Below are 27289 nucleotides of genomic sequence, written 5' to 3' on the forward strand. Positions count from 1 at the left end.
GTACTCTAGCCTGGGCAAGAGTGAGACCCTGTCTAAAAAAATAAATAAATAAATAAAGAGAGGAAGTGCAAATAGGACAAGTCCTTGTGGAGCCAACAGACAGCCTGAAGCAGGGACCAGCAGCTATGGCCCAAGGGACCAACTGGTCAAACCAACTATCATATGGCCCAGTGAACTTGCCAACGAAAATCATCTTTCACTTTTTTTTTTTTTTTTTTCCCTTGAGACGGACGGAGTCTTGCTCTGTCACCAGGCTGGAGTGCAATGGCGTGATCTCGGCTCACTGCAACTTCCACCTCACGGGTTCAAGCGATTCTCCTGCCTCAGCCTCCCGGGTAGCTGGGACTACAGGCGCCCACCACCACACCCGGATAATTTTGATATTTTTAGTAGAGATGGGGTTTCACCATGTTGGCCAGGCTTGTCTGGAACTCCTGACCTCAAGTGATCCACCTGCCTCGGCCTCCCAAAGTGCTGGGATTACAGGCATGAGCCACCATGCCTGGCCAGAACGATGATATTTCATAACACACACAAGTCATCTGAAATTCCCATTTTCGGATCCATAGATAAAGTCTTATTGGAACACAGCTACACTCATTTGTTTACCTATCATCCAGGGCTGCTTTCATGCTGAAACAGTAAAGCTGAGTGGCTGGGACGGAGACCACGTGACCCTCAAAGCCTACATACTGACTACTTGGCCCTTTACAGAAAAAGTTCACTGACCCCTGGCCTGGAGCCTCTGTGGGATCGCTATATCTCAGGACCCATAAGAAAGCTGTCACCAGTGGCATCTGCTAAAGTCTGAGTCCCAGAAAAAAGCTGCCAGACACTGTCTATTGATATAAAATGTGACTCAAATTAATAGAGTGCAGGTGAAATTAATAGCATACCCATGTAATGGATTACTACACAGCTGTTTAAAAGAATGGGTTAGACTGAAATGTACAAAGTATAGAAAGATGTCCACATACACTGTCAAAGTAACTTAAAGGACAACATAGACAATATTTTCCAATTTATTTTAAAAGAATAAGTGTACATATGTTTAAAAGGTCAGACCGGGGATTATTTTTTATTTGAAATCATTTTGTACTTACTGAATTTTTTACCCTGAAAACAAACTAGTCTCTAACGTAAAAAAAGATAAAGATGCTGAAATTCAGAAAGCCATTTCCCCCCATGCCCCTTTGCAATAGAGTAGCTTATTTGGGACAATAACGGATCCAAATTATTCATATCCCCTAGCAACCTGACCTTCCAATAATTTGGATCCAATGTTGTCCCAAATAATTGATGATCTCATGATCCTACGGTCCAAATTCTGTGTTTGGCAGATGGGTGTTGCATACATAGACACACTCTTCTCTGAAATTTCAAGTCTCCGGTAACAGTGCAAAGCTGTTCATGTGTTTGTTTTGAGGAAGTGTAAGATTAGAACAGTCAGAAATAGTCCTACTTCCCTTTTCCTAGAAACTTCATTACCTCTTCCGCTAGACCACCCCTCTTGAGCCTGTGGAAGGTCAGGTTGCCAGGGGATACGAATAAACCAGCTGCCTTCTTTGTGTCTCTGCTAAACAGTAGCTGGCTCCCCTGTCACTAAGACCCCCTCCTTGTGCAGGCTTATAAACATCAGCTGTAGTAACGATACCCCCAGGTGGGAAGGGGTGGTCATGTAGTCAGGCAGGCACAGAGGAGTGACAGGCCAAGGCTGAGCCAGCAGTGGACTTGGGTACGATTTTCATCTTTTGCCTTGGAACGCATGTCTGTGATTCCCACTAAATCTAACTTTCCTTGGTTTAAATCCTCTCAGTTCTCTCATGGCAATTTCTCTGGGGAGTCACGGAGGTCAAGACACAGCTCTGTTTAGCTGGTTTACCCTGTCCTGCCCTGCCCAAGACCACAGCCTGCAACAGTGCCCTTTGCTCACCTTGTTACAGAACCTGCCACGCGGTGCACCCCCTTTTATAAACCATCCACAGCAAACTTTTGGGGATCCTGGGGCCATTTGAAGGCCTGGGAGGTCCCTAATTATTGGGGGCATTGAGGTGTGGTCCCATTCAACTCAGATGCACACGGAACCTGTACTATTTGATGGGATAAATAACCCATAAGCACCCCTGGCATTTCCCAAAAAACATCTGGAGAAATGCCAGCCAGTGAGATACTTAAGGAAAAAGATGACGTTGTAGTGAAATTAGGGAAACCTCGCATTTGCAACCCCTGTATTGAAGCTTCAAGATCATTAAAACCTTCAAAATTCCAAGACATCATGCAGTGACTTTGCCTCGTTCATTTTATTCAAGCCAGCTGTTGACCATAGAACCTTTTGAGATACCCTTCAGAAAACCCAGCCCCAGACAAACAGGTTGGGTTTAACACAGATACGCAGGGTGGACGTCAGGGTCCAAGGAAGGCTCAAACCATAAAGGGCAGCCTTCCTTCCAAGATACTCCCAGAACTACAGACCCAGACTTGCACCCCTACCACCCAGCACAGTGGGAGGAGTAAGACTTTACTGCAGCCCCTGAGCATAGACTTAAGAAGAAAAAACCCCCAGAGAGGTGAAGAAAGGAGAAAAAACGTGCCCCTCTAGAGAGCCAGAATGCCAGGGGGTTGGTGCAGGATTCTCCCCCGAGCAGGACTCACCATTGGTGGTCGTGTTGACATAGTACCGCCGGCCCTGAGGCGACAGGTAGCTCTGCCAGCCAGGTGGAAGGATGACCGTCTGGCTTTCTTCTCCCGGCGGAGGGGGGACCATTCCAGGCTTCTGTTGGAGAAGAAAGAAAAGGTCACACCCATTTGGCATTTTTGCAAGAGTTTTTAAACCAGGAAGGCAAAGGCTGATGAATTCACCCTACAGTAGCGTGACATTGGGAAGTCTGCGGCCCACAAACCCCTGAGGTCAGAGGCAGCACACACGTGACCTCAGGGGTTGCGTGAGCATGAGCGGTGAGAAGCACCTGAGCATTCAGAGCCCCTGCACAGAGGACAGCTCCTCTGGGAGCAGAGAGGAAAATGCCATTCAGCTAATGGAGCTAGACTTTCTCCGCGGCCCCCTAGAAAATCACTCACGGGGTGCTGAGCTTGCAAGGGGGCCCTGTCACTCCACCACCTCCCATTGTGAAATCTGAAGCCTGAAATTCCCAGACCACGAAGCACAGCAGCAGACAAGGCCCCAGGCTTGCTGTGCAAACCTAGCAGAAGTAATTAATGCAAGTCATCCCACAGCCAGATGCAAAACATTCTATAATAATGCTGAGAATCCGTGAAGAGCTGGATGGAGCTTCTCTCGCCAAGGGTCCAGATCACTCTGGCAAAAAGAACTAGGACTCGGAGACAGAGCAGATGCTGACTTCCCATTGTATGCATTTATGTGCAGTTTAATTCTTTTAACCATGTATAGAGTTACTTTTCGTTAAAAAACAAATCAGAGAGAAATGTATATGACATACAAAGAAACTAGATATCTAGTAGACAGATGCTAAAAAAAAAAACAACCATGGCCGGGCGCAGTGGCTCACGTCTGTAATCCCAGCACTTTGGGAGGCCGAGGCGGGCGGATTGCCTAAGCTCAGGAGTTCGCGACCAGCCTGGGCAACATGGTGAAACCCCACCTCTACTAAAAATACAAAAAATTAGCTAGGCGTGGTGGTATGCGCCTGTAGTCCTAGCTACTCGGGAGGCTGAGGCAAGAGAATTGCTTGAACCTAGGAGGCAGAGGTTGCAATGAGCAGAGATCGCACCACTGCACTCCAGCCTGGGTGACAGAGTGAGAGTCCATCTCAAAAAAAACAAACAAAAATATAAAAACAAACAAACAAACAAAAAACAGCCATGATCCCTGGGTGCTGGGATTACAGGCAATTATTATACTCTCCTTTCTACATATCTGTTCCCCCTAAATTTTCTCCCATAAACACAGAAATAAAAGTTGTTAGCTAAAGAACATTTTAAAATTAGGACAGAGAGTCCAAATTAGCCTGTAAGATTGCTGTGCCTTTTGAAGTAAATTGATTAAAATCAGAATTCTAGCCATACGAAGAGAGTAGCCATGAATTTCTCAGCAAAGCCAGGGGCTGTTCACAAACAGTAAAGGTAATCGGCTCCCAAATGTCCTCAGTATCCCCCAGCTGTGCCCATAGTGGTGGTCCCTGGTGACCCCCGCTTAGGAAAACAAGATAACAGAATGAAAGAGAGCAGCAGAGACACACAGCTCCCAGGCTACTCTCACGGTTTGTGAAGGTTGCAAAACCACGTGCCGTGGCTTCCCGTAGTGCCCTGCATGTCATTGGAGGGAACAAGTAAATCTGAGCTGCTCGGGGACTTTGAGTAAAGACAGCCTCCCTTCTGCCCTCTGCGTAGCTGCGGTGTAAGTTTCACAATGCATTTTCACAACTTAATTAAAAGCTTTCCCCTATGCCCTGGACGCTCCGTCTCCTACACCTGCTAACCTGCAGCGCCCGTTTGATTCCGTATGGAAGACTGTCTTCTAAGAAAGCAGGAGACAGTGAGGTGGACAGCAGCCAGGATCAACACGGTGTGGCATCCCACCAGGGTCCCAGGTTGCTGTCTCATCAGCATGTCCAGTAAGCACAAGCCCACATCTGGGCAGGTTTACCTGGGCCCTCTCACTGCTTTGAACTCTCCAGGTTTGGAAGATAGCCAAAATATATGCAAGACAAATAGGATTATAACAACATGCGTGTGTGTGTGTGCGCGTTTGCGTGCGCGCGTGCATGTTGAGAGAAAGAGAAGTATCCCATGCACAGGAGATGAACATTCTGTCCAATAGGATTAGAAATAAAGTCGGCATGGGTGGGGGGTCAGGGGATTAAAAATGAGGGTTAGGGCCAGGTGCAATGTCTCACGCTTGTAATCCTAGCACTTTGGGAGGCCGAGGTGGAAGAATGGCTTGAGCCCAGGAGTTTGAGACCAGCCTGGGCAACATAGGAAGACTCCGTCTGCAAATAATTTTTAAAATTGCCGGGTGTGGTGGCATACGCCTGTGGTCCCAGCTACTTAGGAGGCTGAGGTGGAAGGATTGCCTGAGCCTAGGAGGTTGTTGCAGTGAGCTGTGATCGCACCACTGCACTCCAGCCTGGGTGACAGAGTGAGACCCTGTCTCAAAACAAAGAACAAAAAAATACAACTACAGGCATGGGTGTTTGATGAAAGAGATTCTAGAACCAGAGGGGCAAGATGCCAGGTGTCCTCTCCTTGAGTGAAATATTCTAGTTTCTCCTTCAATCAAACATGGGAAAGCCATATTGGTACTTATCCAAATAACATGGGAGGAAATAGGAAGGATCAAATATTGACATGGTCAGAAAAGGGGTGCAGAGACAGGAACCCATAGGCACAGTGAAAACAGCCCTCAGGCTCGAACAGCCTTCAGTGCCAATCCTGCCTGGACCGCTTGACAGCCATGTGACCAAAGGCTACTGACTCACCAGGCTATTCTCGAATCTGTGAAACGAAGGGTGATAATATGAGCCCAGTTGTGGAAGACAATGGAGAGGGTAACAATACGCAACTCAGCACCTAGGGCAGCGCCTGTCCTGAGGGATGCGCAATGAATGGGGTTTTCCACTGGAAGGGCTTCACACAGTCTGTCTACGGCGATACCGACCTCCACCCTAGCCTCACCATCCCTCTGTCTGAAATGTCAGCATCAACAGTCACTTCTCTGAGGTTTCTGTTTCCAATACTACCCGACTTGAATGGCAAACACCTGCTGGGGAGGTTAACAGCCTGAGAGCTGGCCAGTGCATTCTGGTGAGAGGGCTGGGCAGTGAGGAGACCACTCCTTACAGGAGCTGGAGAGCCAGTGGACCCAACCTGTGAACCTCAGTGTCCCACCCAGGAAAGAGCAATAATGATGCCGTCCCTTCTCCGCAAGGCACTGATGACCACGAGGTCTCCTGCAACGAGGAAATTCAGGACCTTACAGAAGGTGGGAGGCACCCTGATACTGAGCCGTGAAGGGCCATGAGATGCTGAAAGAGGGGAGGAGGAGGGCACTGGGGCCACCAGGCCCATCTCCTAATGTGGCTGATGTGGCAAAGATGGTCTCCACATCTCCCTCCTGCAGGGCCGCACTCTGCCTCCATCTCCTGAGGCAGCCACAGTCCCATCACCTTTCTGTTCTCTTAGAAAGGAGTTCCTCCTGATGGCTGACTTTAAGTCAAAAGACATGGAGACAACCAGGTATAGACACAAACACCTAGAAACAAGCAGTCAAACAAAAATCGGTACATGGATGCTCATAGCAATATCATTCGTAATGGCCAAAAAGTAGAAACAACTCAAATCCCCCATCAACAGATGGATGGATAGTGTAGTACAGCCATACAATGGAATATTATTCAGAAATTAAAAAAAAAAATGGAGCCGTGATACATGCTACAACATGGATAAACCTTGAATACATTATGCTAAGTGAAAGGATCCAGACACAAAAGACCACATATTGTATGATTTCATGCATATGAAATGCCCGGAATGGGCAGAGCCATAGAGACAGAAACAGATTTATCTTTTCCAGAGGCCTGGGGAGGGGAGAATGGATACAGGTTTTCCCTTTGGGGTAATGACACTGTTCCGGAACTGGATCGTGGTAATGGTTGCACAATATCATGAATACATAAATATATCACTGATGGTAAATATTTTGTCATGTGTATTGTACCACAATTAAAAAAAATTTTTTTGGCTGGGCACGGTGGCTCACACCTGTAATCCCAGCACTTTGGGAGGCCAAGGCGGGTGGATTACCTGAGGTCAGGAGTTCGAGACCAGCCTGGCCAACCTGGTGAAACCCTGCGTCTACTAAAAATACAAAAATTAGCTGGGCATGGTGGCAGGTGCCTGTAATCCCAGCTACTCAGGAGGCTGAGGTAGGAAAATCACTTGAACCTGGGAGGCGGAGGTTGCCGTGAGCCAAGATCGCGCCATTGTACTCCAGCCTGGGTGACAGAGTGAGCCTCTGTTTCAAAAATAAAGAAAAAATAAAAAAATAAAAAAACATTTTTAAAGATGTGGCGAAGGCAGAAGTTAGACCTTCCTACCTTCAAGTCCTCACTTAAGGGCCAACAGCACCAGCATTACCTCACCCTTCATGGCCACAGAGGGGCAGGAGCAGCCGGCCCCCAGGCATCCAGAGGATACAGTGTGCATAACCACCCAATAATTAAGGTCTCTCTCAATCTTATTCTTCTAATTAGTTTCCTTCCAAGTTAAATCCTTCCCTTCTCTTCCTTAGTCCTGTGGCTTTTTCCCTTCAATTCTGTCAGCACTTTCCCGTGGGAACTGTACTGGAAGCAGAGGTGACACAGACCCGGGGGCTGGGGACAGACCCCACCTGGAAGGAAGAAGATCAGAGGTAGCAGGAGTGGGGGTGGGGGAAAACGAAGGAAGTTTTTTCTAACTCAGAAATTCTTTACCTAATACAGGGTGTCTTTGTGGGAATAATAAAACGCGGCCTCTTCCTCTGGAAGGGACCATCCCTTGGCCAGATGGAAGGACAGGATTCAGTCCCTGTACATCCACCCTCACCTGGGCCTCCTTGTTCAGTAGGCAACCTGCTCAATGATATATATGGAAAGTGCATCCTCTAAGAATCTGAGGAAGGCTATGGATCTTCTGTCCCCTAAAATGGGTGCACATACACACACACACACGCTATTTCATACGTAATATCAGGAGGTTTCTACACTACTTCAGAACCCTACTCTAGAAAGGACTCGAGAAATATCTGAGCCCAGGTCCATTTGTACCCATCGATAATGACTTTTTACCAGTCACCAAATACCTATAATGCATGCCAGACTGGACTGGGTGCTTTAGACAATCAGCTACTCGTCACAACAAGCCTGCCTCATAGATGGCATTTATCCCCGCTGTAAAACAAGGCATCTGAGACACAGAGAGTTTAATAACTTGCCCAGTGTGGCACGGTTAATGGTAAAAACAAACTGCTTAAAAATATCAGCTGGCGAGACGCAGTGATTCATGCCTGTAATCCCAGCGTTTTGGAAGGCCGAGGCAGGAGGATTGCTTGAGGCCAGGAGTTCAAGGGTAGCCTGGGCAATGGAGCAAGACCCCATCTCTACACAAAATTAATTAATTAATTAATTAAAATAATAGCTTTGTTCTAGAGACTTCTATCCAGTTACCTTAAAGTTGGGCCACATCTCTCCCCAGCTACACCTACTCAGCTCCATTTCCTCACTGAGACCACCTGACACCCCAGCTCCTTCCCAAGGAGGATGACAACTCAAGCCTGATCCTCCTGCTTGTCTCCCAGTCCCCAAGTGAGCATATGATGTGCAAAAATATCACCGCCCGCGTCCAGGCCGTCACGTTCCCTAGCTGTAGGCTGACTTCCTTGTCTCTTTATTTAAAAAAACAACGCAACCCCCAAAATTTTCCCCTTAATGGTGGCTACTGATTCCTCCTTTAAAAAAAAAAAAGCAGGCAAGCAAAGTCACCCAGAGATTACAGAGATCAAAAACAAATCCCCCTACAGCAGTGTTTCTCAAAGTATGGTCACCGTGGGCCACCCCAGCAGTCACCTGGGATGTGAGTTCAAGTGCACACTCTGGGGCCTGACTCAATCTCCAGAGCAGCCTGGGAGGCTGCATTTGTAACAGTGATCCTGGGTGAGTCCTGTGCTCTGAAGCCACTCCGTTGCAGCGTTAGAGGCAGCAACTGAGAAAAAACATCACTTCTGAAATGAAAACTTAGATCATAGAATTTTTATAAGCATGATTTGTAAAAAGACAGTGTTGGGCTGCACAGTGACTTATTAAAGAAAAAGATTCTGTCCCATTGCCCCACACCCTTCAAATAAACTATTTAACAGACAGTGGAGGTTGTCTCTGCAGCCTCCAGGCAGTACAGACCCTGCTACTCTGCTCCCTACCGCTCCCACCATGCTTCAAGCTCAAGTTCAACCCGGATGCCACCTCCACCTCCGGGACTCTCTCCCCCTCCGGAGGTTTCTGAGAACACCTGACTCTTACCTTCTTCTAAAGCCGTGAGCAAACGTTACTCGCTGGTGTTAATGGGTGGTCGTCAGACACTCGCTTTAGCAGCCAGATCAGATGGTTTTAAGGTCTCCCACTCTGCATCCTCTCACACCCCAAACCCAGAAGCAATAGGAGCTCTAAAGAAAAGCATATCCACAGGGCCCCACACCCCCACTCCCCCCACACCCAGATCTATATATAACAGCTCTGAAGTTGTCAGCCTAACGAGCCACTTTCTGGCAGACCCGTTGCTATGGCAATGCTTGCTAATGAGCCCAGTGCCGTGATTGGCACTGCTTGAAGGCTCCTCCACAAAGGACTCTCCAGCAAGTTCTCTCTTCCCCAACCACCGAGGCAGCTGGACACCCAGAAGCAGCCAGGGCATGGCTGGGCACGCCTGGGAAGGTTGAGTCCCGGAGTAGTCCTGGACTCAGCAGCCAGGAGTGGCCCCACTGCCAGCTCTGCACTCCTCAGGGAGTCAACCAATTACTAATGGGGCTGCCAGAGCCCACCAGGAAGATCAAGACCCAGCAGGGCTGGAGACTGGCAATTCACTCCCACGTCATGCCTTCCTGGTGGACACCTGTTTAGGTGGGCAGACTCCTACACAGAGCTGGGAACAGCTACCCGAGAAGGATACTCTCCTCCACCTCTGGGTTAAGACACAAATCATGCAACAGTGACATCACCAGCCCCAGAGTCCGTGTCTCTAAGAATACTGGGCGCATTTCCTGTCTCACAGGTGAAAGTACTGTGCTCCCCAACTCCAGCAGCCTTTCTAGCCATACTCAGAAATTTCAGTGCACAGAAAATAGTAGGGGACCCCTGGCAACGTCACAACACATCCTGAGGACTGCAGTCTTCACCCAGTAGTTATGCAGGAGACAGGCTGGACCCCGGCAGAGTCTTCATTTTCTTCTAAAGGTCAGAGATTCAGAGACTTGGCCTGGAAGGAGGAGGTTGGGAGAGCTGCCATATCAACAAAGAAACAGACTATAAGATTCGGGAAGACAGGGCCATGTCCCCATCCCTCTTTTCACAGCTTTAATCTCAGCACAGTGCCCAGAACAATGAATGAATGAATGAATGAATGAATGAAAACTGAGAATTATAGTAGGAACTAGGCTTCAGAAATATTTGAGGAGGCTATTTTACCAAATAAGCAGACAGGGAATGGGAGTGGGAGTTAGAGAAGGTGTGTGTGCCCCACCTGTGAACAAATCCCAGCTCTTAATGGATCTATTGAATGGACTCTGCTATGGTTTGAATGTGTCCCCTCCAAAATTCAGGTGTTGGCAACATGGTAGGATTAAGAGGTGGGACCTTTAAGAGGTGATCAGCCCATGAGGGCGCCTCCTTCAGTGGGATTGAGGCTCTTATCAAAGCAGCTTCACGCGGTATTCACTAGCTTGTCCTTCTGCCTTCCACCATGTGAGGACACGCTATTCCTTTATCTGGCAGACACAGCAACATGGTGCCATCTTGGAGGCAGACAACAGTCCTCACCAGACAACAGAACCTGACGACACCTCGATCTTGGAACTTCCCAGTCTCCAGAACTGTGAGGAAGTCCTGTTCTTGAGCTAGGCACCGTGGCTTGTGCCTATAATCCCAGCTACTCAGGAGGTTTGCTTGAGGCCAGGAGTTCAAGGCGAGCCTGGACAACATAGTGAGACCCCACCGCCCCCCCATCTCTCCAAAAATAAAGGTTTTTTTTTGTTTGTTTTGTTTTTTGACGGAGTCTCACTCTGTCGCCAGGCTGGAGTGCAGTGGCACGATCTCGGCTCACTACAACCTCCGCCTCTCAGGTTCAAACAATTCTCTTGCCTCAGCCTCCCAAGTAGCTGGGATTACAGGCATGCACCACCACACCCAGCTAATTTTTGTATTTTGTTTTGTTTTGTTCTGCTTTTTAGTAGAGACGGGGTTTCACCATGTTGGCCAGGATGGTCTCGATCTCTTGACCTCATGATCCACCCACCTCGGCCTCCCAAAGTGCTGGGATTACAGGCGTGAGCCACTGCGCCCGGCCTTAACATTTCTTTTTTTTTAAATTTAGCTGGGCATGGTGGTACGCACCTGTAGCTCCAGGTACTTGAGAGGCTGAGGGGGGAGGACTGCTTGGGCCCAGGAGTTAGAGACTGCAGTAAGCTATGATTGTGCCACTGCACTCCAGCCAACAGAGTGAGACACTGTCTCAAATAAATAAATACATTCCTGTTCCTCATACATTATCTGGTCTCAGGTATTTTGTAAGAGCTGCACAAACGGGGAAGGGGGAGGCAAGATGATATGTATTGTTTATTTTATTGCAGAAAATAGATTGAGGAAGAACATCCAGAAGCCTAGAAGCCTCAAGAGAAACACAAACTTCTCATCATGATCTCACATAGTATCCAGAAGAAACATCTCAGAAAAGTATCTAGCAACCTCAACAAAGGGCAGGAAGATATGACATTATGATATAAGAACAAAAACTCATAAGAAGAGAACAAAACAAGGCAAGTTGGTTTGAAAAAAAAAAAAACCAAAATGATATAAAAAAGGAACAGGAAATGATAAAAATTATAGGGAAGTTTGAAAGGTTGTAACAGAAGGAAAATGCACATTGGTTGCAATAAAACATGGAATCAATACTGCAAAACAAAGTGAATTAGTTATGTACAGAACAAACGAGAATTGTTTTTTCCCCAGAATGCAAAGGAAATGGGAAAAATGCAAACGTGAGGACAGAACAGCAAACCAAGACATGGATACTGGGTGTTCCTGAAGAGGAGACTAGCAGAAAAGCTCCAACAGAAAAGAAAGAATAAACAAAGGTTGATGGGGAGGAAAGTTCCAGAGCTGGGCCGCACAGCATGTCCTACGCTGTTCAAGGCAAAGTGGATTTCAAAAAACCAACCAGCAGACATATCCTAACAACATATTTCCACAGCAAAGATAAGGATAAAAGTCCTGTAATCATTTATGTGGGAAGACCAGTGCAAGAATAAAAAGAAGGCTGGTCTCAAACTTCTCTGTAGCCACATCTCAAAAGACACCTCCGGTGCATGATGGGGAAAATACCACGACCTTCATTGTACTTCAAGGTAGCCAAGCTGTCTTTCACAAGGGAAGGCAACAGAAACATATTCTTCTAGAGACAAGTACTCATGTCCTCCTTAGTAGAAGTACTTAAGAGATGTACTTCAACTGCCTGAAAGAGCAAGACAAATAAAGGTGAAGAATGACGAAATCACGGCACAAAAGGATCCAGGCTGAACGCTGAAAGCAGCTTACAGAAATGCATACGTAATTATGCATTTCTAGTTATACAATCATGTATACATGTTGCTATTCTCAATATATACTGTAAAACAATGAAACTATAACCTGAGTCTCAAATATAGACAGTACTAGAAAAGGGCTGGGTGCAGTGCCTCATGCCTATAATCCTAATATTTTGGGAGTCCAAGGTAGGGGGATCGCTTGAGCCCAGGAGTTTAAGACCAACCTGGGCAACACAGCAACTCCATCACCACAAAAAATTTAAAAATTAGCCAGACGTGGTGATGCACACCTTTAGTCCCAGCTACTAGGGAGGCTGAGGCAGGAGGATTACTTGAACCCAGGAGTTTGAGGCCACAGTAAGCCACATTTGTACCCTGTTCTCCAGCCTGAGCAGCAGAGTGAGACCCTGTCTCAAAAAAACAAAACAAAAGCCTCCACTTAAAAAAATATACTAGGCCAGGCGTGGTGGCTCACACCTGCAATCCCAGCACTTTGGGAGGCCGAGGCGGGTGGACTGCTTGAGGTCAGGAGTTCGAGACCAGCCTGGCCAACAGGGTGAAACCCTGTCTCTACTAAAATACAAAAATTAGCTGGGATTGGTGGCGTGCACCTGTAATCCCAGCTACCAGGGAGGCTGAGACAGGAGAATTGCTTGAACCTAGGAGGCGGAGATTGCAGTGAGCCCAGATCATGCCACTGCACTCCAGCCTGGGTGACAGAGCGAGACTCCGTCTCAAAAAAAAAACAATAATAATAATAATTATAATTATATATACTAGAAGAGATCGAGAGGCAGGAGGAACACTGAGATCATGAGAACACTGAGGGAGATGGAAACAAAACGCTGCCCTTCCTCCCATCCCCATAGTGAAGCATGCGTGTCCTGTTGTCCCTCCTGCCAAATATCAGGTATCAGGTACCTGACCAGTTGGCATCCATCCTCTGTCCTTGCTTCTCATGTCCACTCTTGTCTTTTCCTAGAAACTGACAGGTTCTCAACCAGAGGGAACACAACAGAGGGAAGGGGCCTTGGAGACCCAAATCCCTGGTGCTGTGAGTCTTTTCAGTCTTACCTCTACCGGGTTGTATTGGCCCCGAGGGGGCAGTCAGCTTCCAGGGGGAATCCTGAGCCCTGGAATCCATTCAGGTGGATAGGTTGGGACCAAAGTACTTTGTGGATGAAGGAAAAATCAGTAGGAACCCAGGGCTTTCCAAAGACCTCATTTGAAACACCTGTTTGGCTTTGTAAGCCTTCAAAGGGTTCTCAGGGCCAAAATACAGAGAAGAGCATGCGGCTATTTTCGGGCCTGGGCCTGAGCATGACCATGTCCTGTGGAACTGTGGTTGGACCTGTGTGAAAAGGGGGTCAGGTGCATGAGGCACACCTGCAGTTCTCACCAGCAAGAAGCCAAAGAGCCAGGAGAGTCGCCTTCCTTTCTCCCAGTTTTCTATTTGCAAAATTTGTTGGAGGTATTACCAGAGTCCTCTGTGTGTCACCTCAAACCCTTCTTATTAGAAATCACCTAGTGAGCAGGGCTGCCTCCTTGAGTCCCTAAAATAAACTTCTCAAATGAGGCTTTAGTAGATGCAAATGTCCTCAGGCCTCTTCCAAACCTGGCACTATCCAAGTGCCCTCAGGCCTCACTACTTGGTGTAGATAGATGAATGGGGTGACAATGTATGTGGCAGCAATCATCAGCACCTCGCTGGCTTGAATATCTATCCCACTTGCTCACATCAGACGCCCACCCCCACCAGCCTCCTTGGACGAATCCAAAAGTGACTCGCTTGGGCTCCCCAACCAGGTTGCAACTCCAGTCACCATGGAGTGTCCGGCATACTCTTCTTCATCTGCATTAGCTACTTCCTCCCCAACACCATCACTGTCCTCTGTCCACGAAGTGGCAAGAGGAAGCCTCACACTGTGGCTGTCACTGGCACCCATCATAAGAGGTAGACATTAGGGCCGTGGGAGTTTTCTCCCAGCCATGGGCCTGAAGGCTGAACCACTTGGGACACTCCAGACCTATCCAGCTCCTGGTAGGCTTGGCAAGGGTAGCAGCCACCCTGCAAACCCCCAGCACATCCCTGAGGGCCAGTCAATTCATTGGGTATGTTTGTCAAGACCGGACAGGGAGAGGACACAGAACAATAGACTCTGTATTTTCTGACCCTGTAAAGAAATGGAGTGATCTGGTTAACCAGGAATTTTGATGAACATAATTACAACGCAGTCCCTGCAGCAAGGATACAGGAAGTCCACCCATCAACCCTCACAGGGAAACTTGCCAAGCTGGAAATATGGAGTCTCCGGGGGGACAAGGATTGATGAAAAGATTTGCAAATGATCCTGCAAACTGCAAGGATGAGTTGGACGGCCCCTCCTGGGTCAGAAGTCATGTCACAGCCTTGCAGCATCTGAGAATCAAGCTGTCGGCAGAGGGTAGGAAAGAAATGCCTTCCATGTGGGCCTTGCAGAACCCCTATTCCTGCATGACCCTTCCTCCTCTGACTCTGGAGAATGAGATTTTTATGGTGGTTGCACCTGCTGTACGAATGTAAGACAGAAGGGCCAGTTAATAGGGTTCCAGAGGAGACAATGCAAGAAATGAGGAAAACTCTGAATGTGAGCATGTTTCTTGCATCTGAGATGGCCCGTCCTTTTCGTTGGTGGCGTCTCCCCAGCGGCGCCATACGGCATGATGGGGATCTGAGAGACGCCCACTCTTCAGCATGTTTTGGAAGAATCTCGGCATTGACGAACCAGCATAATTGTGCCACCAAATATCAGAGTCACTCTTTTGGCCTCTGATAGACGGGTTTGGAGCAGGTGCCTAAAGGCCTTATGACTGTGTTTTAGAACCACAGGATCTGGGGTGGAGGACCTGGAGTGTCGTCCCACAAGTACCCCTGAAATACAGAGAACAGCTCCAGAAATAATAAGGGAAGCAGGGACTGCTTCCCCGCCTTGAAGCCTGGAGGGGTTGGGGAACCTCAGAGAAAAAAAAAAAACAAAAAACCTACATTTTGTTCCATTTCAAGGTCTCTCTGGTCCTGATGTTTCAGCACAATTAAAAATGTAATTATTAAATGACAAGGTAGACTCCTCCCAATAGCCGGTTCCAGCTTCTGGATTCCAAGCCAGAAAACCTGAATGACTGTGCTCGCTGGCTTTTGATTAACAGAGACATTTTATTCAAACTCTCCATTTCCTGATGAACTGTTGAGGAATGTTGCTTCTTTCCTCCTCCCCCTTCCCTAGCAGAATAAAAATAGTGTGGGCCATTCTGATATCCTAGCCCCAACTCAGGATGACAAAAGCATTAGGAGACAGCACAAAGGCCTAGGCATAAAGAGGTGCTGTGTTCCCAGACAGCGAGCTGTGATGTGTGCAATTATCTTAGCCTCCCTGGGCCTCTGTTTCCTCATCTGTAAAATAGGGGGATTGCTAGCCTTGAGGTCCTATAACCCATGCATGGGACGGCTTTTGTAACACAGCCTAAAACCACAAGGGAAATATCAAGGCAGTTAAATGTCCAGCTCAGCTTCCAAGAACAGCAGCCACATAAACAAAAGAGATGACAGAGGCCTGACAAGACACAAATCTCGATGAAATATTGTTTTGCTCGCTGCAAGCTTCCCTCCAAACACTTCTGGGCTCTAAAGAGAAAGAGGTCTCAAACTCTTTTGGTTTAGATACCCTTTCATTTACTCAACCAAATCTGACTTAGAATCGGTGGGAAAGAAAGGCTTGTCTGAGACACCAACAAAGCGAAGTGATGTACCAAGAATTGGAAATGAAATGCATGCCCAAATCACGGTATGCGATAGTGCACATGACCTCAGGTCTGTATGGGGAGGCTGAACAGTTGGGGATTCTCTTCCCCTTTGCCACAGGTCCCTGTTACGGCCAATTAATGCCGAAACATCCCTATTTGTCAAAGGAAGGAGTTGAGCTAGTACTTTTCTCTTCGTCCTAAAGATTAATGATCTTGACATGCATCCTAGGTTTTCTATGCTAGTTGATATCTATAACGATATCACTTGTCCTGACCTAGAAAACACTTTTGAAGGACATTTTGTGGATTGTTGACCTAACAGACTCCCTAGGGAGTTCCTGGAAGGGTGAGGGCCCCTCTAAAGGATTGCTGGTCAACTTCCCTTTGCAGCGGAAAAAGCCTGGGAACAAGAGAGTTTTGCCAAACTTGGTATGGCCCAGAGAGAGAGACAGAGAGACTATCCTCCCTAGCCTTCCTTTAGTATTAAGCTGCAAAGCCCCCAAATGCCTTATGTCATTGTTTTGGGCACTTTCTAGACTTCTGAGGAAAACCCCAGAACCAAATTTACCAAGCGTCCTATTGCATTCAAAATGGATTTAAGTTCAGAAGCAAGGGAGGGAGTCCAAAGTTGCTAGCTCGATCAGTAACAGGCTCAGTATCTCATGCAAAGCAGCCCGCTCACCAGAAAGGATCTTCAAGCACAAGCGACACAGCTGCTGCCCGCAGATGCACCGGGGGGCAAAAGCTGGCTTCCTCGGGGAATTAGTGCTGTTGTAAAGGAAGGCGGACTGAAGCTCATTATGGTATAAGGGTAGGTGCCTCTGACGGCCCGCCTGCACCTGCGATCCAGCTGGCCTGGCTTTGTGGCCGCCAGTTGCTGGCTGGAGTGGCCTGCAGGCACTAAAGGAAAATGGAAGCAGCTCATTTCCCCAACACGGAGACTCATTCCACTGACTGCAGTGCCTACGGCCTGTGCTCCAAGTGATTCTAATCAAAGACTTCTGACTCCGAGAGATGGATCCTGATGAGGTCTGAACCCTGAGCTCTGGAGGGAAATGAAGTCTAATAAGGGCTGGAACCATTTCCAAGACTCAGTAAGGGGTGCAATTCTCACCAACCCGATTCAACTAACATTTCTGGAGCTGCTGCCGCTGGCACATATAAAGTAGGCAAATGGTGACAGCCAAGGGCCTTGCTATGGAGGTGTGAGACCTACCACTGCTCTGTGCCACCGTGCGAAGAACACAGGATGGGAATCGGAGCTAGTAAAGCTGCAGCAGTCTCGCTGGCAGATCTTGAGCAACCTCTTCCATCTCTGCTGGGAGGCCTCAATTGCTTCATCTCTAAAACACGGAAGTTGGACCAGATGGTCTCCAAGGGCTTTCATATATACATATATATAGCCTAATACTTAATAATTCTTTTTTTTTTTTTTAGACAGAGTCTCGCTGTGTCACCCAGGCTGGAGTGCAGTGGCGTGATCTCGGCTTACTGCAACCTAAGCCTTCCAGGTTCAAGCGATTCTCCTCTCTCAGCCTCCCAATTACCTGGGATTACAGGCACCTATCACCACGCCTGGCTAATTTTTGTATTTTTAGTAGACACAGGGTTTCACCATGTTGACCAGGCTGGCCTTGAACTCCTGACCTCAGGTGATCTGCCCACCTTAGCCTCCCAAAGTGCTGGGATTACAGGCGTGAGCCACCGTGCCTGGCCCAATAATTCTAAATGTCAGCATTAGTATATATGTTTTAAGGACATGCCATTTTAATAGGAGAAAAAAAAGTCACATTCAAGTGTAGACATGGGCATCATGTCTAGGAGGCATCTGACTGTTCCTGAAACGTGGGCTGTGCCCCAAACACCAAGGATCCTGCCTTACTGCACCCAGGACTCTGTGCTTCCACCTCTCACCACACTGAGTTCTGTCCTGATGCGTCCACCTCTTCCCTGTCACTCCTCCAAGCCACGTGAGTGGTCTTAGCTCTATTTGCCTAGCAACTGGATTTCTGCCCTGGAATCCTGGGCTTCTGTTTCTGCATCACCCTGGATGCACCAAAGGCGGGTTCCAGTGGAATTTTTCTGGGCCCGTTAGCAGTTAGCACTTCTGGCTGACTGCTCACATTACACCCCTAACACACAGTCCACCAACAGCCTCTGCACCCCACACGCCCTTTTCCCAAGAGCTTGACTTCGGCTCTTCCCAGTTCCTTGCGTGCCCTTCAGTGTTCTTCTTCTCTGCTAATCCCTCCACCCCCATGAAGCACCCAACCACGATCCACACACAGAACTGCCAGAACTCCCTGTGCTCTAGAGTCAGACCCAAGGCAGCCACACCTTGGTCAGAACTTGAGTGATTGGTCTGGGTTCCTCACAGCAGCAAATCTCCAAGTGTGGCCCCCGCACGGGCAGCATGAAGTTCTCTGGGATCTGGCTATCAGTGCAGAGCCCCAGGTCCTGCCCCAGCACCGGATCTTACATTTTAAAGGTTCCCGGGTAGTTCAGATGCACGTTAACCTTTGAGAAGCACCGCTGTGGACGGTCCTAGGTCAACTAACCCGTTAGAGATGCTCCTGGATAACAAGCACCATCTCCCTTCCTCTGGCACTGTGGGAACAGGAAGCCATGCCAGAATCAGAGATGCTGATGGGCCCAGGGAGGTGGGAGAGCACATCCTGGAGGGAGACCATGTGCCAAAACAGGCCAGCCTTTCCATGCAACCTGGACCTCTCACAGCTGTACACAGCCTCAAGAGAGTGATCACTACTCTCCTGGAGGTCCTACTTTGCAAAGAAAGAAGATGGATGTGTAACTTCTGGGAGTGGAAAGATTGGTGAAACAAGGCTGTTGTACTGCTAAGTATCAGAAGAGCTTCCATCATCACTGTTGCAGCCTCCACCACCAAGCTGGAAAGATGTCTCAGTCAAGCCTGGAAGCACAGTGCATTACTGGGCAGGTACTTCTGCTAGGGAGCCATGACCCCAGGAGCTCCCACTTACCTTCATAAAGTTTTATAGTCCTCAAATGGCTTTTGCCTTACAATGCCCCAGCTAGAACTGGGCCATGGGGTAAAAGCCAGATAGGTGGGTAGAATCCAAGTTTCTTACTTGGAAAAAGTTACATGGAGGAAGCAAGGTTTGGACTCCATTAAAATCACATCACCACTCTGCTTCTCCATCACACAGCTCCAACTACGAAACTGCTCCCCAGGTAACTAGGGGAGCCAAGACTTCCTTTCTCTCCAAGACATCCTTCATAAATCTTTCTCCTCCTCCCATCCGCTTTTCCTGATCTCTCACACAATGACCCATGTCTTTTTTTTTTTCCTCCCTGCTCATGCCTTGGATCTGTGAAAGGTGCCCCCTAGCACACAGGGTCCCCAGACCACCACAGCTCAGCAGTTAGACCCCAAAGCTCAGTTTTCAGAGCTGCCTCTTTACCATGGCACAGTCATTTTAGAAACATGCAGAGAAAAGCAAACTGGAGCATACATCTGCAGGCAAGAAAAATCAATTCTTACCATCAGAGAACAGCTAACCTCCTCTGGGGGCTGCTACCTCAGAGGAGAGTCTTGGGTCCTGCCTGAAGCCCTCAGACTCAGCACCAAGACTCCGCCGGCTTCCTCTCCATGGCAGCCTCTCCGGGAAATGGGGCTGAGGCAAGTCGCTAGCCCAGGGCCAGTGTTCTGGGCACCCCAGCGGAGGTTCCTGTGGCTTTGCTCATTGCTGTTCTTTCACAAAGAACCCACTACATTGCACAGTTCCTTCCAAATCCACTCCAGTGCTTGCTGGGAAATTAACAACTTGTTCTGGACTTTCCAGATGCAATGTTTCTGGAGGCCTTTTTTTTTTTTTTTTTTCACTCTCCCTCTTTTTCCCCTTTCTCAGCTAAAAAACGTTGGCTGAGGTCACAACAAACAATGGCCAAGCTTGTGTCACTGAGCAGATGCCTCCCACCCCCAGGCCTGTGGACAAGGGCAGCTTTGTCCACTGTGTTTTAGGCGGGACTTCCTGGGCCTGCCCAAGCCCTGCTGGAGAATGTTTTGGCCAACTTCCTCCCAACCCTAAGTCACAGCTCTGGTCCTGGCCCCAGCCCCGGCCCCAGCTGTGTGAACCCAAGGCCAGATAAAAACCAACATAAAAAGAACGGAGAATGCTCCCCCAAAGAACCACTGTGTGGAAAGCTGGTGCCTCCAGAGGGGCGAGATGAAGGTCTCTTGCCTTCACTCTGCCCTCGCCACCATCAAACCTGGACAGATAACGAACAAAGACAGGCTCATGTGAGGTCTCCACTGAAAGGGGCTGAGGATCACAAAGTCATTAGTTACAAGTGGAGAAAGGATTGGACCCCAAGAGCAATACTGCAGCCACCAACTAAATGAGCTTGGGCAGGGCTTGGATCCTTCATGAATATATCGTATCACTCCGTTTAGAAAGATTTTTGGAGCAGCTGACTATCTAGCACTCAAAATGCCGCATATTTCTGTGTTTGCTTTCAGATGCAAACCTTTGGGGTTTTAGGAACTGATTCTTTATATAGAATTAAATATGGTTTTCTAGAGAAACCAAGATCCTGAGGACCGAGTGGTTCCCTATTAAGCAAATGGATAAACTTATTTATGAAGAGGTTTCAATGCCAGCTCCTTGGGTCAGGGGAAGAAAATAAGTACAATCGTCTAAGGATGGAGTCAGACCAGAGCTAAGCTGTTGTTTTACTACATACTAGCTGCAAGACCCTGGGCAACGGCTCCAGCTTCAATTTCTCCAAGTGTAAAATGCAGATGATCACAGTATCTTTCTCAAAAGATTGCTGTGAGAGATTAAAGGGGGTGGAGGTGGGGCATCCATGTAAACATTTCACCTAGTGGACGAAGTAAATGCTCAATGAAAGCTAGGATTTTTGTTGTTACTATCACCAGTGGCTGAAAGGTAGGCACTGCAGTTACCCCAGGTCCAAAAAAAGTCCAGACTGAACAATAAAAAGCAAACAGCCCAATTTAAAAAAATGAGCAAAAGATATTCCTCCAAAGAAGATACAAAAATGACCAATAAGCACATTTAAAGATGCTCAACTTCACTAATCATGAGGGAAATGCAAATCAAAACTACAGTGAGATATTAGCTCACACCCATTAGGACAGGTTCTTAAAAAAAAACCAGACAAGGCCAGGCACAATGGCTCATGCCTGTAATCCCAGCACTGTGGGAGGCCAAGACAGGTGGTTCACTTGAGGCCAGGAGTTTGAGACCAACCCGGCCAACGTGGTGATACCCCGTCTCTACTAAAAATACAAAAATTAGCCAGTCGTGGTGGTGCATACCTGTAGTCCCAGCTACTTGGGAGGCTGAGGCAGGAGAATCCAGGAGGCGGAGGGTGCAGTGAGCTAGGATCACACCACTCTCACTCCAGCCTGGGCAACGGAGCAAGGCTCTGTCTCAAAACAAACAAATAAACAAATATCAACAAAACAGAAAAGAACAGGTACTAGTAAGGATTGAGAACTGTTGGAACCCTTGTGCCCTCCTCGTGGGAATGTAAAATAGTACAGCCCCTGTGGAAAATAGTGTGTTAATTCCTCAAAAAAATTAAACAAAGAATTGCCATATGGTCCAGCAATTCCATTAATAGGTATATACCAAAAAGAACTGAAAGCAGAGTCCTGAAGGGAGGCTCTTGCTGCCTGTTCATGGCAACATTATTCACAAGAGCCAGAAGGTGGAAACAATGCAAGTCGTAGTAAAATAAACACAATGGAATATTATTCAGCCTTAAGAAGGAAGAAATTTTTTTTTTTTTTTTCGAGACGAAGTCTTGCTCTGTCACCCAAGCTGGAGTGCAGTGGCGCAATCTCGGCTCACTGCAAGCTCCGCTTCCTGGGTTCAAGCGATTCTCCTGCTTCAGCCTCCCAAGTAGCTGGGACTACATGTGCGCACCACCATGCCCGGCTAATTGGAAGGAAATTTTGACACACGCAACCATGTGGATGGACCTTAAGGACATTATGCTCAGTGCAACAGCCAGACACAAAGGGACAAATACCATTTGCTTCACTTCTATGAGGCACCTAGAGAAGTCAAATTAATAGCGACAGGTTGCAGAATGGAGGTGACCAGGTGCTGTGGGCAGGGAACGATGGGGAGTTTGTGTTTAATGGGTCCAGAGTGTCACTGGTGCAAGACGGAAGCATTCTGGAGATTAATGGTGGTGATGATGGCTGCACAACCACGTGGGTATAGTCAGAGCCACTGAATTATACATTTAAAAATGGTGGAGATGGTGGATTTCATGTCATGTATATTTTGCCATCATTAAAAAAAAAAAAAAAGCCCCCGAGACCCACAGAGACAGTTTAGCTCAAAAGACCCTGTGACCCATAAGCCACTTCATGGATACACCACCTCAGGCTCTCCATGTACACCCAGAGGGAAGCTGCCCCAGCCTCTTGGCAATGGTGAAGAGAAAGCCCACCTAGAAGATGAGGGTGGGACCAGGGACGGTGGCTCACGTCTGTAATCCCAACACTTTGGGAGGCCGAGGTAGGTGGATCATTTGAGGTCAGGAGTTCGAGACCAGCCTGGCCAACATGGCGAAAACCCATCTCTACTAAAAATACAAAAAATTGGCTGGGCATGGTGGCGGGCACCTGTAATCCCAGTTACTCAGGAGGCTGAGGCAGAAGAATTACTTGAACCCGGGAGGCAGAGGTTGTAGTGAGCCAAGATCATGCCACTGCACTCCAACCTGGACGTCAGAGTGAGACCCTGTCTCAAAAATAAATAAATAAATAAAGACGACGAGGCTGGCCACCTATAGCAGGACTCACTCACCATGGTTCGTCTTGTGCTCAATCTTGGGGAGACCGAGGTAACACAGCCAGCATCCTAATGTCAATCGAGGGCTTTTCCGTTTAGGGGTGTGGCACACTCTGGGGCTCCCGGAGGGGGTGACAATGTGCCTTTCCCTTGGACATATCAATTCCTTCTGTGTCCGCATCCCACCTTCCTGGTCTTTTCTCTTACATGCCTGACAGCAGGGCTCATCTCTTCCTTCCTAAAGTTACCGACGTGGCTGCTGGGGGGACTCTACCTCCCTCTCTAATTGCTGGGTTTCAATCTGCTGCAGGAGTGGCTGTGAGGATCTTGTACTGAGCACTCACTTTGGACCAGGCGCTGTTCTACGCTTCACATGTTTCATGTCACTTAATCCCTCTAACAAACCAAAAAGGAAAATTCCATGATCGTCCTCATTTAACAGAAGAAAACAGAGGCTCCTGCGAGAGATTGGGCAGGATGGGTCAGAAGAACAAGCCACAGGGGCAATATTCTAGGCCATGGGGCCAGCCTGAGCCAAGGTCAGAGAGAAACCGTGTGGGTAGAGGCTGTGGGGGAAAAGCAGGTGGATCCATTCATTAGAGTTTAAGAGGCATGGGAGGTGAGAAAAACAGTAGCGAAGGATGGCGTCAGATCATGGGAGGCCGTGAGGACACCAAGAACTAAGAAACTTCGATTCTATAAAGGAGAGGAAACCATCAGTGGATTCTGAGCCAGGGAGAAGTCACAATCAGGGCTGTGCTTTGTAGAAATCATCATGATACCAGGGTATAAAAAGGTCAAATGTGAGGGAGAAACTAGAGGGAGGAAACCGGCTATAGAATCCCCCCCACCTTCTTTCTCTCTCCCCCATCTCACGCATCATAAAAACAAGAGAAAGGCAATGCTCAAGCCTACACTTGCAAAATGGTCCCAAACCAGCCATGAAGAGGAGGCGAGAGCATCACATCCAGCGGTGGGGAGTCCCCCACCGGCAGCTGAGTTATTTGCATCTTCTCTCTGCAATGTGGGAGGAGAGGCCGGGTGACGAATCCACACACTCGCTTTTGAGGTCAGACATGCTACAGAAATAGACAGGACCAAGGTACTTTTCTGTTCTTGGAGATGGGCTCTCACCCATAAGAAGGTAAAAGCGGGCTGGGCCTGGTGGCTCATGCCTGTAATCCCAACACTTTGGGAGGCCGAAGCAGGTGGATGACCTGAGGTCAGGAGTTTGAGACTAGCATGGCCAACATGGCAAAACCCCACCTCTACTAAAAATACAAAAATTAGCCAGGTGTGGTGGTATGCGCCTGTAATCCCAGCTACCAGGGAGGCTGAGACAGGAGAACTGCTTGAACTCAGGAGGCAGAGGTTGCAGTGAGCCAAGATCGTGCAGCTGCACTCCGGCCTGAGTGACAGAGCAAGACTGCCTAAAAAAAAAAAGAAGAAGAAGGTAAAAGCAAAACTTCATTTGAACCTAGATGGCCAAGACCTTCACCTTCAGTCCTTACAGGTTTGTGGAATTAAAATGGCCATGAAAGCTTTCATAGCCTGTGACTCCTCAGTTTTGTAACAGCAAAGAGGGGACAGTTTTGAGGCTGTTAAACATTAACAGCCGTCTCCGACACCACTTTGACATTGCATCACACAGATGAACAGATACAATCACAGACAACAATGCATCACTCCAGGCAACACACAGAAATCACTGTCATTGCAAATCCCAGTAGGGCCCCCAGCCAAGGGCAAGGGACCTTTCCGGGCCATTACAAACCAGGAGGCTGATCTGCTGTGGCCTGACCTCAGCAGAACACACCAGTCCTGCAGACATTTAATTCTTTAGGATTCCCCAAAGTTAATCTCTCAGAGTATGGAAGACTCACGAATACATTCTAAGGGTTTACTGTTTGGGTTCATCCTAGCATCTCAATCCAGAAGTCACTTTGGTTTTCCTTTATTAACCATCCTTAGTGATTAGCGTTGGCTGTGAAAAACACGCTACTGGTCTCTCCTTGTGGCCTCTGCAAATAGATAGGTTGCTACATATGAAGCCACACACACGAACGGCAGACAGCAGAGAATCCGTGATCCCAAAGCAAAAAGACTGATGATATTTCCACCAACCTGAGTTTTCCTGAGTTCAACGGCATCAGATAAGACCAACCCTCTTATTATTTTTTTCGTTTCAGTCAAGTTGAAAACTGTCAACCAAAATAGGCCTTATTTGCTGTAGGCCCTTGTCCTCTGTAGGATGAATTGGGTTGTCTTAAAATGATAATTAATAGGCGGAGCATGGTGGCTCATGCCTGTAATCCCAGCACGTTGGGAAGCCAAGACGGGCAGATCATGAGGTCACGAGTTCAAAACCAGCCTGGCCAATATTGTGAAATCCTGTCTCTACTAAAAATACTAAAATTAGCTGGGCGTGGTGGCGCGTGCCTGTAGTCCCAGCTACTTGGGAAGCTGAGGCAGTAGAATCACTTGAACCTGGGAGGCAGAGGTTGCAGTGAGCTGAGATAGTGCCACCGCACTCCGGCCTGGGTGACAGAGTGAGACTCCGTCAAAAAAAAAAAAAAGATAATTAATAAGAAAACACATCTGGGTAGGGTGATGACTCACTTTTGTAACTGCTTCACAGTCATGAACGGAAAAATTATTCATCAGCCCAAGCAGTCTCTAGGGTACAGGGTCTCAGGGACGCCCCCTTCCTCCATACGTGGCCCCCTGTCTGCATGATCAATCAACCAACTAATAGTTACTAACTACCCTTTCCTGAATCCTGTGTGGGATGCAGGCAGGTATTGTATGTAGGACCTGACTCCTAAAATTCGGAAGCTAAGTCGCAAACATGGGCAAAAAAAAGGAATAAGTATCAAAGGAGTCTTCAACAGTGCCAAATGCTATGTGATAAGCTGGCAGACAATAAGAGCTTTCAGAATCCAGAGGAGGGCGAGGTCACTCTTGGCTGGGATGGTACAGGGAGGCTTCCCAAAAGATAAAGAACTTGCCTCACAGCAGGGATAAAAAACAAGGGCTTGACGGGAGCCCGAGGAACATGATGTACGAAGCAGAATAAGGTTTGATAAAGGACAGGACATAAGGAAATGAGAGACAGCGAAGTTGATTCAGAAGGAAATGACAGAAGTTCGAACCAGTAACTCGAAGAGATGTGGCTATGGTGACAGCCAGTTTAGGGGGATGCAGTAGAGTCTGTTGACCATGGATCCAAGTTCAAAGTGTTCGGTAGGGAGTAGGGGTGAGTCTGGCCCTTGGCACATGGAGCTGGAGGCATCTGCTCAGAGATGGTGGTGAGATCCTACAGGCTGACTAGGAGTTCACAGAGAAAGAAAGGACCTTGAGCTGAACCTTGGGGCATGCTCTTGCTTAAGCAGTGGGAGAAGAATTATTCTCCCCCAGCATGCCTCAGGCCCGATCCCTCCCTCTCCTGTGCCTTTCATTAGTGCATGCAACACCCCCAGGGCCCCTCTCCAAGACTTTCAAAGGCAAGAACCAGGTCTTCACCTTTTTCGCCTCTAACCAGACGAGTGCTCAACACTCAGGGGCTACATGGGGAATGAACGATGTGAGTTCTGAGAATCAGGCAGAGAAACCAAATGAGGAGGGGGGATACAAGAAGAAATAAGTACAGCTGACCCTTGAACAACACGAGGGTTTAGAGGTGCTAACCCCCATCTCCCCATGTGGCTGCAAATCTGTACATAACTTTTGACTCCCTCAAAAGTTAACTACTAACAACCTACTGCTGACTAGAAGCCTTAGCGATAACCTAAACAGTTGATAAACATGTATTCTGTATGTTATCCATATTACAGACTTTATTCCTAAAGTAAGCTAGAGAAAAATAAAACATTATGAAAATCATAAGGGGCCGGGCACAGTAGCTCACACCTGTAATCCCAACACCCTGGGAGGCTGAAGTGGGAGGACGGCTTGAGCCCAGGAGTTCGAGACCAGCCTGGGCAGTCTGGTGAGTGAGAGCCCATCTCTACAAAAATAAGTGAAGATAAAAAATAAAAATAAATTAACCTGGCATGGTGCATGCCTGTAGACCCAGCTACTAGGCAGACTGAGGCAAGAGTATTCTTGAACCCTGGAAGTTGAGGCTGTAGTGAGCCAAGATTGCTCCACTGCACTCTAGCCTGGGCAACAGAGTGAGACCCTGTCTCTAAATAAATAAATAAAATCATAAGAAAGAGAAAATACACCTACAGTACTGTACTGTATTTACTGATGCCATAAGTTAACATCATCTGTTTAAAAGATGAAGCCTTTGAAATGGTGGCAGCAGCAGCTGCAGACGTCAATCTACGGTACCTGACAAGCAATTGAACTTTTTCTTGTAATGTCAGGACTTTTCTCTGCTTCTGGGGAA

General features: G+C 47.8%; 1 protein-coding gene across 7 annotated transcripts in view; it reads right to left on the reverse strand.

The window, feature by feature from the left end:
• The window catches only part of GAS7 (growth arrest specific 7), a 289087-nt gene that overhangs the window by 105877 nt on the left and 155921 nt on the right, over positions 1 to 27289 (reverse strand). For 4 of the 7 annotated variants that reach the window (XM_031003186.3, XM_004058579.5, XM_055367910.2 and 1 more), the window contains exon 2: positions 2653 to 2773. In XM_031003186.3, the coding sequence (XP_030859046.1) occupies positions 2653 to 2773 (121 nt within the window). Of the gene's footprint in view, positions 1 to 2652; positions 2774 to 3078; positions 3141 to 9029; positions 9208 to 19604; positions 20001 to 27289 lie in introns of those variants that run through there. The other 3 variants (XM_004058578.5, XM_063700628.1, XM_055367912.2) reach the window with 3 other exon arrangements.

Source organism: Gorilla gorilla, chromosome 19 (assembly GCF_029281585.2).
Source record: "Gorilla gorilla gorilla isolate KB3781 chromosome 19, NHGRI_mGorGor1-v2.1_pri, whole genome shotgun sequence".
Classification (NCBI taxonomy): Eukaryota; Metazoa; Chordata; class Mammalia; order Primates; family Hominidae; genus Gorilla; species Gorilla gorilla.